At 48.8% G+C, this 13,283-nt stretch overlaps 1 protein-coding gene across 8 annotated transcripts in view; it reads left to right on the top strand.

Annotated features, from left to right (window-relative positions):
- The window catches only part of CCDC33 (coiled-coil domain containing 33), a 190,115-nt gene that overhangs the window by 148,752 nt on the left and 28,080 nt on the right, over positions 1-13,283 (top strand). For 7 of the 8 annotated variants that reach the window (XR_015947055.1, XM_060278999.2, XM_088657906.1 and 4 more), the window contains exons 14-16: positions 2,503-2,553; positions 8,930-8,994; positions 10,699-10,726. Coding sequence is in view for 7 of the 8 variants with exons in the window: in XM_060278999.2 (XP_060134982.1) it covers positions 2,503-2,553; positions 8,930-8,994; positions 10,699-10,726 (144 nt within the window). In the remaining variant the exon portion in view is untranslated. The remainder of the gene's footprint in view (positions 1-2,502; positions 2,554-8,929; positions 8,995-10,698; positions 10,727-13,283) is intronic. The other variant, XM_060279000.2, reaches the window with a different exon arrangement.

The following is a 13,283-nucleotide window of genomic DNA, read 5'->3' as shown; positions in this document are numbered from 1 at the left end:
CCTGCTTCTGGGTGATTTCTCCACCCGCTCCCTGGGAGCCTGCTGTGGAAGAGGGAGTGCAGGATGAAAGGGCAGTGAAGGAGGAGGACAGCCGACTGCAGTGACTTTAACTTAGTGGCACATTGGATACAACCCAAGATCTTGCGTGATCTACTGCGGGGAGGCGAATGTAGGTACTGACCGTGATAAGTTCCTTCTCTGTAGGGAGAAGTATGATCCTGTGTGGGTTGTCACTGCCCATCTCACCACTGGCAGGAAGTAACTGGTTTGTTTGTTTGTTTGTTTATGGGGTTTTTTAGAGTATACCTGGGGCAGGGACAACCCCTTTATCTCCAGTTCAATTTGTGCTTAAGTAGGTAACTGTACAGGGGACCCAGGTGGCTCTGTGGGTTAAACCACTGAGCCTAGGGCTTGCTGATCAGAAGGTCAGCGGTTCGAATCCCTGTGGCGGGGTGAGCTCCCGTTGCTCGGTCCCAGCTCCTGCCAACCTAGCAGTTCGAAAGCACATCAAAATGCAAGTAGATAAATAGGAACCGCTATAGCGGGAAGGTAAACGGCGTTTCCGTGTGCTGCTCTGGTTCGCCAGAAGTGGCTTTGTCATGCTGGCCACATGATCTGGAAACTATACGCCGGCTCCCTCGGCCAATAATGCGAGATGAGGCGCAACCCCAGAGTCGGTCACGACTGGACCTAATGGTCAGGGGTCCCTTTACCTTTACCTTTAGGTAACTGTACAGTCGCTGAGGGTTAAACCACAGAGTCTAGGGCTTGCTGATCAGAAGGTCGGCGGTTCGAATCCCTGCAACGGGGTGAGCTCCCGTTGCTCGGTCCCAGCTCCTGCCCACCTAGCAGTTCGAAAGCACGTCAAAGTGCAAGTAGATAAATAGGGACCGCTCCGGCGGGAAGGTAAACGGTGTTTCCGTGCGCTGCTCTGGTTCGCCAGAAGCAGCTTTGTCATGCTGGCCACATGACCCGGAAGCTGTCTGCGGACAAACGCCGGCTCCCTCGGCCTATAGAGCGAGATGAGCGCTGCAACCCCAGAGTCGGACACGACTGGACCTGATAGTCAGGGGCCCCCTTTACCTTCACCTAGGTAACTGTACAGTCAGGAATAAACAACTAACAGACTAAAAAAGAAGGAAACCAAATAGTTAGGAGCAGGAAATTCAGCAGTCCCAGTGGAGCATGCCTCTCTGTTCCCTGGACTCCCGTCCCAAGTTTGCCGTGTAGATAGGACAGGTGAAGAGGAGAAGGAGGACGCCCCCACCCCCCGCTATGTGCTAAAGAGCAAGAGAGACATGGAGATAGGAGGCCCCTGAACATTGTGGAGAGGCACATCTGGTCCCATGGCCAACCCTCCATGCTCTGTGTCTGATGACCTCTCCCATGTACACAGCAGTACCTGGGAGGGCCAGATCATATTTCTTCCTGCAGAGAAGGAACTTATCATGCTAAGTACCAACGTTCGCTTCTCCTGTAGGAAGGGAATATGATCGTGCGTGGGATGTATCTCAGCAGTTCCCAAATCAGGTGGGAGCCGCTGTGGGCCCTACCTCTTTGGTGTTAAACACCTGTTGAACCACTCGTCTCCCAAGGAGACCTCCGCTGTGGCGTAAGTACGGTATCTAGCTTGTAATGACTCATGAAGGTCAAATGTTCGTCTTGTATATGTCACACAGGTGTCACACATCTAAACCCTACGGGGATCGTGATTCAGGCTGCAGCACCTTGCGTAATGTTTGTCTCCCTTTGGATTCAAGGCAGGAGTTTATTGTGAATGGACTTTATTCTTCTGGGTTGTTCTATTTTAAAATTCAAATTCGAAATTTTACTGCTGTGAGCCTCACAGGAAAAGCTGCATAGGAATACTGGGTGCCGTGCAATGGAACGTCGGCTCCCTTGGCCATTAAAGCGAGATGATTGCTGCAACCCCAGAGTCATTCACGACTGGACTTAACTGTCAGGGGTCCTTTACCTTTTTTATGATTATTATGATTTTTATTCTGCTATTTTGTATTACTATTTTGACTAGTTACAGGTAGGTAGCCGTGTTGGTCTGATGCAGTCAAAATAAAAATTTAAAAAACCTTCCAGTAGCACCTTAGAGACCAACTAAGTTTGTCTCTAAGCTCATACCTATGACAAACTTAGTTGGTCTCTAAGGTGCTACTGGAAGGATTTTTTATTTTTATTTTGACTCTCTTGACTGTTATTATTCTTATTTCTTTTAAACTTGATGTATCATTTGCTTGCTTTTGTTTACTGCATTTGCAAATCTCATTAAATAAAAATGAGTGTCTCAAAACCTGCATGGCCAGCTCTTGACATCTTTGTGATGCAAGGCGTTCTTGGAGAAGCAATATCTGTTCAGAAACCAGATGCCCCAGCCCTGCATTCTTCATATCCACACCATGTTCAGTGGATTTGATTTCATAACCATTTTCTTCCGTGAAGATTGTCCTTGGAGGAAAATAATAGGGGGAACTATATTGTGTTTTCCAGAAATCCTTCATTGCTCCTGAACCCAAGAAATCCTTGATTGACCTGAGGGAGGTAAATGTGGCTCAAACCACCGTGTTGTCTGATTTCATGATCCAAAAGCATGGTTCCCTCTTGAGGGATGTGTCCCCTTGACTAGATACAGTGCTGTTTGGCCAGGCCACCTCTCAGGGGATCAATGCTGCTCTCTGTTTTCATAGCACCATCAATATATTTTATTTTATTTTATTTTTCATAAGATTTATACACAGCTTGGTTGTAAAAAAAAAAAGCAAAGCAGCTTACAAAAACAAGAAAATCAATAAAAACAATTACAACAATATTTTACAACATACAAAAGTTAAAATACGAAACAGATTGAAGTTACCTCCACATTCTATACATCTGTTTTTAAGCAAGCGCCAAAAAGAACACAGCAAAGGGAACCTGCTTGATATCAATCGGCAGGGAGTTCCAAAGTGCAGGCGCTGCAGAAAGGGCATTGTGTGGCCCCTGTAGCAGTGCCAATTCCAGCGATGGAAGTATAGACGGACAGGTTCCTGCTCCAAGGGTCATACAAGGCTCAAAGAGGAAGCCACTCTCTTGCTTTGTCACTGATCACTAATGATGCTAATTCTTTAGGGTTTTAAGCATTAAACATCTATGGCCACATCCCCGCTTATCTGTTTGGCTGAGCCAGGGCCGCCTCTAAGGGAAGGCTGGGTGGCGCAGGGCGGCGGGCCGCCAGGGGGGCGCAGCGTGACAGTGCCGCGCTGCACCCGCCCCCCAGCCGCGGCGAGAAACGGGGCGGGGGGGGCCACGGAGCGATCTCCGCACCATGGCGCCAGGGCGCCCGACATGCTAAAGACGGCCCTGGGCTGAGCTGAAGCATATCCTTATCAAAGATACAGATTTGCTGCTTCTTTTTTGTGAGTGTTTTTGGAGTTACTTCTCTAAAAAATTATAATAACTTTGGCTTGTCAATATTTACTGACCTATTACAGTAAGCCCACAACTCACACAGGGGTTACGTTCCAGGGATCATACCCAAAGCCAAAATTGCAGTTGTAAAGTTAAAAACACAATGGGTTCAATGACAGGTGGGATTGCCAAGGTCTTTCCCCCCCAGATGCATGACCCCTTTCTGTCCCACCCTTTTAAAAATTGTTTTGCCAAGCATGTAAAACTGAATATCCGCAGGTTAAACGCATGTAAGTTGCAGGCTTAATGTACTTACGTACTAATTATTTATATACAGGTACTAGTGTAATTCAGCCCGTTGAATAAACGGGCGCTAGAACATCCCGGGGTTCGGAGAAGCACTTGCGCAGTGCTTCTCCGAACCCCGGGATCTGTCCTTGTTGTCGGCGGCAGGGGGACAGGAACGAATGAGGAGAAAGCAGCCCTTTCTCCTCCTTCCTTCCTCTCCCCCAGCCGCGCGGACACAGGGACACAGGAATCTGGACGCAGAGACACTTGCACTTTATTATATAGGATTACATTTATGTCTCACTTTTTCCTCCAAGGAACCTGGGGTGCCGTATGTGGTTCTCCTCCTAATTGTACCCTCACAGTAGACCAGCGAGGTAGGTTAGGATGAGAGCAAGTGACTGGCTGCCAATATCACACCCAAAGAGCTTAATGGCTGAGAGGGCGGGGATTCAAACTCTGGTCTCCCAGGGCCCAGCCTGACACTCTCACCATGACCTGTTATCTGCATGAAGTGCCCTTCGGAGCAGGTTCCCAGCTGACAGGATGACGGAGTTGGTGAGCAGCAAAGTTTATCTCTGTCTCTGTCTCTCTCCTCTGTGCCCTGACTCTGAGGGTCCGGACAAGGGGCTTGCAATTCTACACCCAGCAGTGTGCCCCCTTGACCTTCATTGGTCCCACTTGACCTATTAAATCTAGAAGAGAGCCAGGGGTGGTGTCGCGGACAGTGATGGACTATGAGCTGAGAGAGTCCCTCCTCCACCAGGAAGCTCACTGGCTGTGACCTCGGGGGGGGGTCACTCTTGCCCTTCAGCCTGGCCTACCTCGCAGGATCGTTGTGGGGATTCAATGAGGAGGTGGGAGAACCATGTATGCCGCCTTGAGCTCCATGGAGGAAAAGGTGGGATATAAATGCAATAAATAAATGAAATCGATAGCAGAGGAAATATAACTGGTTGGGTCTAAAGCATGTGGCAAGAAAGCCCCCCTCTGGCTGGCTGTCTTGGTAGCCAATCAGAGAGAGGCTCCAGCCCTCTTGGGGGGATTTCTGAGGGGCTGCATCACCAGACTCAGGTCTGGCTCGGCTGTCCATCACAGCCATAAAGCGCACTGGGTGTGACTTGGGCAAGCCAGTGCCTCTCAGCCTAGTTTAGCTCACAGGGTTGTTGTGGGGACTCAATGAGGAGGTTAGAAATGCCACAAATATATAAAAAATAAAATATGCCTCGAAGGCTGTCGCTTCCCCAAAGAAGAGCCACCATAGCTCAGTGGAAGAGCATGTGCTGCGCAGGGTCAGTCTCCACTCACTGCATCTCCAGGTGGGGCAAATAGAATAGAAATACTTTATTGTCACTGGACCACTTGTTTACAGTGAGATTAAATACTGAGCTAGACGGACAAATGGCCTGATTCAGTGGAAAGCAGCTCCCAGCGTTCCTTCCCAAAGTAGACGCATGCAGCAGATCACCAACACAAGATCATTTGGGCCGCTGAAAGAAGACACAGCAGACGATGCAAACCATGGCAAATCTCTCCCCCATAGGCAGATCCAGGAGGGATGCAGCAAAACAGACCAAGCTGATCCCCCAGGAGATCTGACGCATTCCCAGAGGGAGACGTTTAAACGCTGAGAAGCCTCAGAACCTAATTGAGTCTTTGAAACATGAGAAGCAGAGCGCATGGCAAAGAAAGGTGCTGAGGCAGCAAAAAGCTCTGGTGCTCAGCATCTAAGCAGCAGGGACTCTGTCATCTCTAAAGGAGCCTGGCGCTGAGTCAGAGAGAAGGACAAGGAGAGTTAAGGTTTGGGGCTCTGGCTGGTGGGGGTGCAGAAACACAATGGGGCTCTGCTACCCATGGAGGCCAGGCCAGTCAGGGGCCACAGCTCCCACCATACCTTCAAAGAGCCCTGCTGTACCACCAGAGTGTTTTAACTGTCAATCCTTCTTCTTCCCAGGGAAGTCTGGGAATTGTAGCTCTGTGAAGGGAATAGGGAGTCTCCCATCAACTCTCAGCTTTGGAGGGGGAGCCATGACTATTCAAAGTTGTCCAGAAGCACTTAAGAACATAAGAAGAGCCTGCTGGATCAGGCCAATGGCCCATCCAGTCCAGCATCCTGTCCTCACAGTGGCCAAGCAGATGCCCCAAAAGGAAACCCGCAAGCAGGATTTGAGCCCAAGAGAAACTCTCCCTTCCTTCGCTTTCCAGCTACTAGTATCCGGAAGCATCGCTGCCTCCCATTGCGGAAGAAGAGCAGAGCCACCAACAGCCCTCTCCTCCTTCAGAAACGTGCCTGATCCTCCTTTAAAGCCATCTCTGCCTCCTGTGGCAAGGAGTTCCATCGATTAACCATGTGCTGCATAAAGAAGTCCTTCCTTTTATCTGTCCCAAATCTCCCAACGTTCAGCTTCGTTGGATTGTCCTCTTTTCAATTGATGGTGTAGAAGTGACCTCCGTTGGCACCCCTGCTTCCCAGAAAGAGCATCGCAGCAAAGGTCCCCGTCCGTTGGCCTGGGGGCCAGGGGCTGCTGATTTCCAAGTGTTCGTATGTGTGTGCATCCTTCCTGCAGTCCATCTCAATCCTTTCACCCGGGGCCTTCTAGGTGTTGTAGTCCAACTTTTGTAGTCCTTTCTGCTTTCTGCCAATGCACCTGCGCCTTTAACGACTGTCCAAAAACAAACAAACCCAACATTCAACAGGTGCAGCAATTGTGTCCCTGTGTGTGGCAAAGGAAATTTGACACCCTGGTTGCTATGAGGAGCTGTGCTGTAGCAACGGCAGCTCCCGGAGTGAGCTGGGCAGCAGGTCCCCCCTGCAATCAGTTGCCAGCACCTGCCCTGCCCACAGGAGAGTTGTGGTTTCCCCTTATGCCGCAGGCAACCTCTGTATGTTCAGGGTCCAGCTGGCATTGCGTCCCATTAGCACTTGATTCTGTTGGCAATGGAGCCCTTTAGAATCTTTTCCGGAGGACAGGTGAGCACACCTGTTTGCTTTGCGGTTCCGGAGTTTGTGGAGTACCTCCGGAGGTTGCTGTTTGGAGTGACAGGTGCCTAGCAACCAGGGGAGAGGCTTGTTCATCTGATCTCTGCCAGAGGATTTTTTATTTTATTTCTGCCCCCCATGGGATGGCATGAGACACATCCAAAGCACTCCGATGGCACTGTATTACCGCCCCTTCTCTGCAACAGTGAGTATTTGGGGCTGCAGGAGGAGGAAGAAGAATCCTTACAGTCTTTCTTTGACTTTGGGGTCCTTGCGGCTGGGGCTGAACAAAACATTTCTGCTGCAATCCTATGGACTTCCATGAGAGGAAATCCCGCTGAGCTCTATAGGGGCTTCCCTCTGATTTGTCATATGCAGTGAGAGCCTGTCCTACCCTGCAAGTCTGTTGCTGTCTACCTTCACATTTGTTTAGTGTGAATTAGTGTTACATGCCCCCTCCCCTTCCCTGAGACGTCCGGAAGTAACAGCAAAGGGGATTTGGTTTAATTTAGCATGGCACTGAGGACTGTTTGTTTGTTTGTTTGTTTAATAATATTTATATACTATTTGATTGTGTGTGTGTTTTTATTAAAAAAACCCAACCATCGAAACAATTTACAAAAAGCTAAAACAAGAAAAAATTGCCACAATTCTTTAAAAGATAGAAAAGTTAAATATTAAAACAGATTAAAATTCATTCACATCAACTTTCTCAGCATCTGGATGGGCTTGTCTAAACAAGGATGTTTTCAGCAGCTACTAAAACGAGCACAGCAAAGGTGCCTGCTTGATATCAATAGGCAGGGAGTTCCAAAGGAACTAAATGATCAAGTGTCTTTCTAATATCTACTTGCTGGATGATGGATGTTAGATTGATGAATGGCTGGATAAGCAGAGCATAAAAATGAGAAATAGATTCCTGTGAGGGCTGGGTTGAAATGACATTATTAATTATTGTTATTACTGTTTGCTTGGGGGACCCAGGTGGCTCTGTGGGTTAAACCACTGAGCCTAGGGCTTGCTGATCAGAAGGTCGGCGGTTCGAATCCCTGTGACGGGGTGAGCTCCCGTTGCTCGGTCCCAGCTCCTGCCAACCTAGCAGTTCGAAAGCACATCAAAATGCAAGTAGATAAATAGGAACCGCTACAGTGGGAAGGTAAAGGGCGTTTCCATGTGCTGCTCTGGTTTGCCAGAAGCGGCTTTGTCATGCTGGCCACATGGCCTGGAAGCTATACACCAGCTCCCTCGGCCAATAATGCGAGATGAGCGTGCAACCCCAGAGTCGGTCATGACTGGACCTAATGGTCAGGGGTACCTTTACCTTTACCTTTATTTGCTTGTATCCAAAGTGGCACTTAAGTCTCTGGGCTCTGTTGGTGCAAGGATTTGCCCTTGCCCTCCACCCGCCTCATGCAGCTTCCCTGTGAAGAGGGATTTACTGTAAAACCACTTTGAGAACTGTAGCTCTGTGAAGGGAATCAGGAAACAACCCTCAGCACCCTCAAGAAACTACATCTCCCGGCCATGACTGTTCATAAAGTGGTAGGATGCTGCTTTAGCCAGTATAGTGCAGAAGGGGCTTAGGTGACCTTGCAGCAGTCACAATCCCTCTGTTTGATCTACCTCACAGGGCTGTTGAGGGAGCAGGAGGGAGGGGAAAGAACCATACAAGCTGCCTCAAATTCCTTGGAGGAACAGTGGGAAGAAAGCACAACAATTATTAATTTACAAAGCCCTTAACAACTTAGGTCCAGAATACCTCAGGTACTGCCTAAACCCTTATACTCCCAGCTTGATCACTCAGATCACTTGCAGGAAAGTTGTGAGGCTTGTTTGACAACGATGAGCAATAGAGCCTTTAGTGTCATTGGCTCGGTCCTGTGGAACTCTCTGCCACTAGAGATCCAGCAGGTGCCTTCTGTGCCAACTTCTAAACGCTCACTGAAAGCAGGCCTGCACAGCCAGTTAAGACTAGGAATTTCTGCCATGGTTAACTGATATTTGTTTTGAACTTTCTGTATGGCTTTTTATGGTTTTATTGTATGTTTTTGTTACTGTAAAGCAATTTGAATTTTTAAAAATGATATAGAGGTATACAGATACAAACAAACAAACAAAACACAACTGCTGGGGGTGGGGATGTAGCACTGACGGCTGCCACTGTGGGCCTCCCCTGCGTTCTGAGTAATGAGGGTCAGGTGGTGTGAGTGACAGCAGCCTTTACCTGACGGTTTTCTTTAGTGACTGTATTCTGTCTCACAGGTAAATCCAGATGAGTTGCCACCCCACGATGCTGTGATGGAGATCCTCCCAGAGAAGCGTCCCAGGTAGGGTGGGCCACTGTATTGACAGGAGGGCAACCTACTTCCAATGACCTGCAAAGGAGCTGGGTCTAGGGGGGGGGGGAATCTAAGCCATCTCCATTTAAAGGCAAACTCACTCAAATCACACAAAGAATCTGAGAACCAAAGCAGAGACTTCCTTCAAAACCTGCACGTTCATCAGATTTTGAAGTGCAATTCCCCAGCCCAGGAACTGTACAAAAAATGCATATGCAGGGCAAAATGAGAATTTAAAGGCATAGATTAGCGAAAAGTAGGATAAATTTGCACTAAAATCTTGGTGCCTTTTGATGAGAACTTTTTAAAATCCAAACTGGTGTGGAAAGGCAGGGAAATGAGAAACTGACAGAAACAAAAAATGACATACATGTGACCGTGCACATGTGCGGTACAGGGAAACTGGAAGTGGATCCCAGAAATGGGGAGCACTCCTGGAGAGTCCTCCTGGCTCACGAGGTGACCCTCCCCAGAGCCCAAAGAGGGCATCCTCTCCAGGCTCTGGGGGGAGGGTCTCCTCGCAAGCAGGAGGCCTTCCTACCTAACAGCTGGCATGCGAGGAAGCGCAGCCATGGCTGCTTCCCTGCACATCAGCTGGGCAAGCCATGCTGTCCCTCCGGCTCATGCGGCTCTGTGGACCAGCAAAGCTGAGCCGATACAGGCAACTCCCCATTTTACTGGCGTGCACTGGGGTTCAGAACGTAACCCCCGTGTAAATGGAGTCTCGCTTGTATTTGACCATCTCACCTGGGGCCCAGGTGGCGCTGTGGGGGGCCCAGGTGGCGCTGTGGGTTAAACCAGAGAGCCTAGGGCTTGCTGATCAGAAGGTCAGCGGTTCGAATCCCTGTGACGGGGTGAGCTCCCGTTGCTTGGTCCCAGCTCCTGCCAACCTAGCAGTTTGAAAGCACGTCAAAATGCAAGTAGATAAATAGGAACCGCTACAGCGGGAAGGTAAACAGCGTTTCCATGTGCTGCTCTGGTTCGCCAGAAGCGGCTTTGTCATGCTGGCTACATGACCTGGAAGCTATACGCCGGCTCCCTCGGCCAATAATGCGAGATGATCGCGCAACCCCAGAGTCGGTCACGACTGGACCTAATGGTCAGGGGTCCCTTTACCTTTACCTTTACCTGGGTCGTGTCTGGGTCGTGTCACAGACCCGACTGAGAGTTGTGTTTAGGGAAGCTTTTAATGTTTGGTGGATTTCTGTATTTTAATATTTTGCTGGAAGCCGCCCAGAGTGGCTTGGGGGAACCCAGCCAGATGGGCGGGGTATAAATAATAAATTATTATTATTATAAACTGTTTGATAAACACACTTTAAAAGAAGAGGAAGAAGCCGGCTTTAGTTGGCTGTTTTATTTCTGAAGCAGGAGGGGAAGCCTCAGGGCCCTGATCTTCTAGAATGTTCTTCCAGACATCCAGATTGGCCGCTTCCTTGCTGAGCGCCCCACCCCCACCCCCACCCCCAGGACAGGTATTAGCCCCCCAGGTGTGTTGTTCATTGCAAAATGCACATTCCTGGTCCAAATGTCAGGGTTCTGGAGTCAGATAATTCCTTAGCCTGTCCATGCATGAAAGGCCACAATTCACCTGCTTCCGTCATAGAGTTCCCTCCCTACAAATGCCTTCACTGGGAAGGCCCAAGGAAGATATTCCCAGTACTGACTTATACCTTGTTCTGCCTTTGGCAGGCCCATCGTCGAGGAGGTCCCAGATCCGGTAAGAGAGCTAAAGGATTCCTGTTCATTTTATGCTTGTAGGAAGGGTGGGGTTGGGAAGGTGCAGTTAATGAATGCAGAGGGCTGAGGTGAAGCAACAGGTGTGTATCTATTTTGTAACAAACGACCCATTTTGCCAGATGTGGCCCATTAAGTTCAACAATAAAAACAAATTTGGTCCATTTTCACATGCTAACCTTACTTTGTGGAGGAACCCCATACTTAGAATTGCAAAAAAAAGATGGTAATATGGGAAGGTTGGGTGGAAGCAGGTGTACTGATGTTGGACCAACTGATAGAGGAGGAAGATGAATTTTGTACTTTTGTTGTTTTAAGACAAAATACCTATCAGATGTGGCCCATTGGCAATATCTTCAATTACAACATCTCCTAACAAGTGTGTTTGGGCCGTCAGCCCTCTCAGCTTCCAAGATATTGGAGCAATTGGACAACTGGTTCAAAACTGAAAAAACTAACAATTACTTTCTATAGATATTTATTATCAAAAAATAAGTTCAATCTGCAGACTGTAAGAAATGATTGGAATAAAGAATTGGAACTTTCAATACTACTCAGACAGGTGGGAATATGTTTTAGCCTCATTGCCCAAGGTGTCAATGGATCTTAAATTAAGACTTATACAGCAGAAGATAATATTTATAATTTATTGGACTCCTTTACAGTTGAATAAAAAAAGATTAGCTAAAATAGCTCAGTTTTGGAGATGTGGCAAGGACAATGTCTCCCTGAAACGTATGTTTGGACAGTGTTCTGTACCGACAAATTTTGGGAGAAAGTGATGGACTTTGTAACTATGACTGTGCAGAAAAAGTTAAATCTTTCAGCGGAGAATATTCTATTGAACTATTGGCCTTCTGCATGGAAATTAACAACAGGACAACAAAAATGGATCCTGCGCGCCTTAATGGTGGCCAAGAGATTGATACTGAAGAACTGGGAATGATACCAGGGCTATTCACTGCCTGGCTCCAAAGCAGCCTCTCCAATTGCATGGAGCCCCGTGGTTTTCCCAGGAGCTGAGGGCGATGAAACAATAGTTGAGACGGCTAGAGCGCCGGTGGCAGAAAACTCATTCTGAATTGGACCGGACACAGGTTAGAGCTCAACGTCCAGCCTACCAAGTGGCGATAGTGACTGCGAAGAGGACCTTCTCTATTGCATCTGCAGAAAACAGCAGCAGGAGACTCTTTCAGGTGGTTCACAATTTATCAGAACCACCTTTGTCACCAGGGCCTGGTAGGGACCCCAAGATCTCCTGCCATGCTTTTGCAAAGTTTTTTTGCAGATAAAGTCGCTCAGATTCGGAAGGAGGTAGACTTCGCCGCGGGAGCAGGGCCAGGGCGGGAGAGTGCTGGAGTCCTGTCTAGTCATGTTACATGGGATCCATTCCAATCTGTTACCTCCAAGGATGTGGACAGGCTGCTTGGACAAGTGAAACCAACCATCTGTCTCCTTGATCCTTGCCCATCCTGGCTAATAAAAGTGAGCCGGGAAGGGCTGGGCGATGGGCTTCGTGGAGTGGTGAATGCTTCCCTCTGCAAGGGAGCCTTCCCTGACACACGGAACGAGGCGGTCATTAAACCGCTTCTTAAAAAAACATCTTTAGACCCAGCCAATATGGCCAACTATCGCCCAATCTTCCATTCTTGGGCAAGGTGATTGAGCGGGTGGTTGCTGAACAACTCCAGACACGCCTGGAAGAAGTGGACCATTTGGATCCCTTCCAATCAGGGTTCAGGCTTCATCATGGGACTGAAACTGCCTTGGTCGCACTGGTTGATGATCTCCAGCAGGCTAGGGACAAAGGTGAGAGCTGTTTCCTAGTTCTGCTGGATCTCTCAGCAGCCTTTGATACCATCAACCATAACATCCTTCTGGGCCACCTAGAGGGGCTGGGAGCTGGGGGCAGTTATATAGTGGTTTCTGCTCCTTTCTCCTGGGCCATGTCCAGAAAGTGATGTTGGGAGATGAGTGTTCAGACCACTGGGTTCTCACTTGTGGGGTGCCTCAGGGTTCCATCCTCTCCCCCATGCTTTTTAATATCTATATGAAGCCGCTGGGAGAGATCATCAGGGGGTTTGGGCTGGGTGTTCATCAGTATGCAGATGACACCCAGCTCTACCTCTCTTTTAAATCAGAACCAGTGAAGGCAGTGAAGGTCCTGTGTGAGTGCCTGGAGGCGGTTGGAGGATGAATGAAGGCTAACAGACAGAAGTACTGTTTTGGGGGACCAGGGGCCAGGCAGGTGTGGGGGACTCCCTGGTCCTGAATGGGGTAACTGTGCCCCTGAAGGACCAGGTGGGCAGCCTGAGAGTCATTTTGGACTCACAGCTGTCCATGGAGGCACAGGTTAATTCTGTGTCCAGGGCTACCAGCTCCATCTGGTACTCAGGCTGAGACCCTACCTGCCTGCAGACTGTCTTGCCAGAGTGGTGCATGCTCTAGTTATCTCCTGCTTGGACTACTGCAATGCACTCTACATGGGGCTACTTTGAAGGTGACTCGGAAACTGCAATTAATCCAGAATGTGGCAACTA

Source organism: Zootoca vivipara, chromosome Z1 (assembly GCF_965207765.1).
Source record: "Zootoca vivipara chromosome Z1, rZooViv2.hap1.1, whole genome shotgun sequence".
Classification (NCBI taxonomy): Eukaryota; Metazoa; Chordata; class Lepidosauria; order Squamata; family Lacertidae; genus Zootoca; species Zootoca vivipara.
This window is presented reverse-complemented; position numbering and strand designations above follow the sequence as displayed.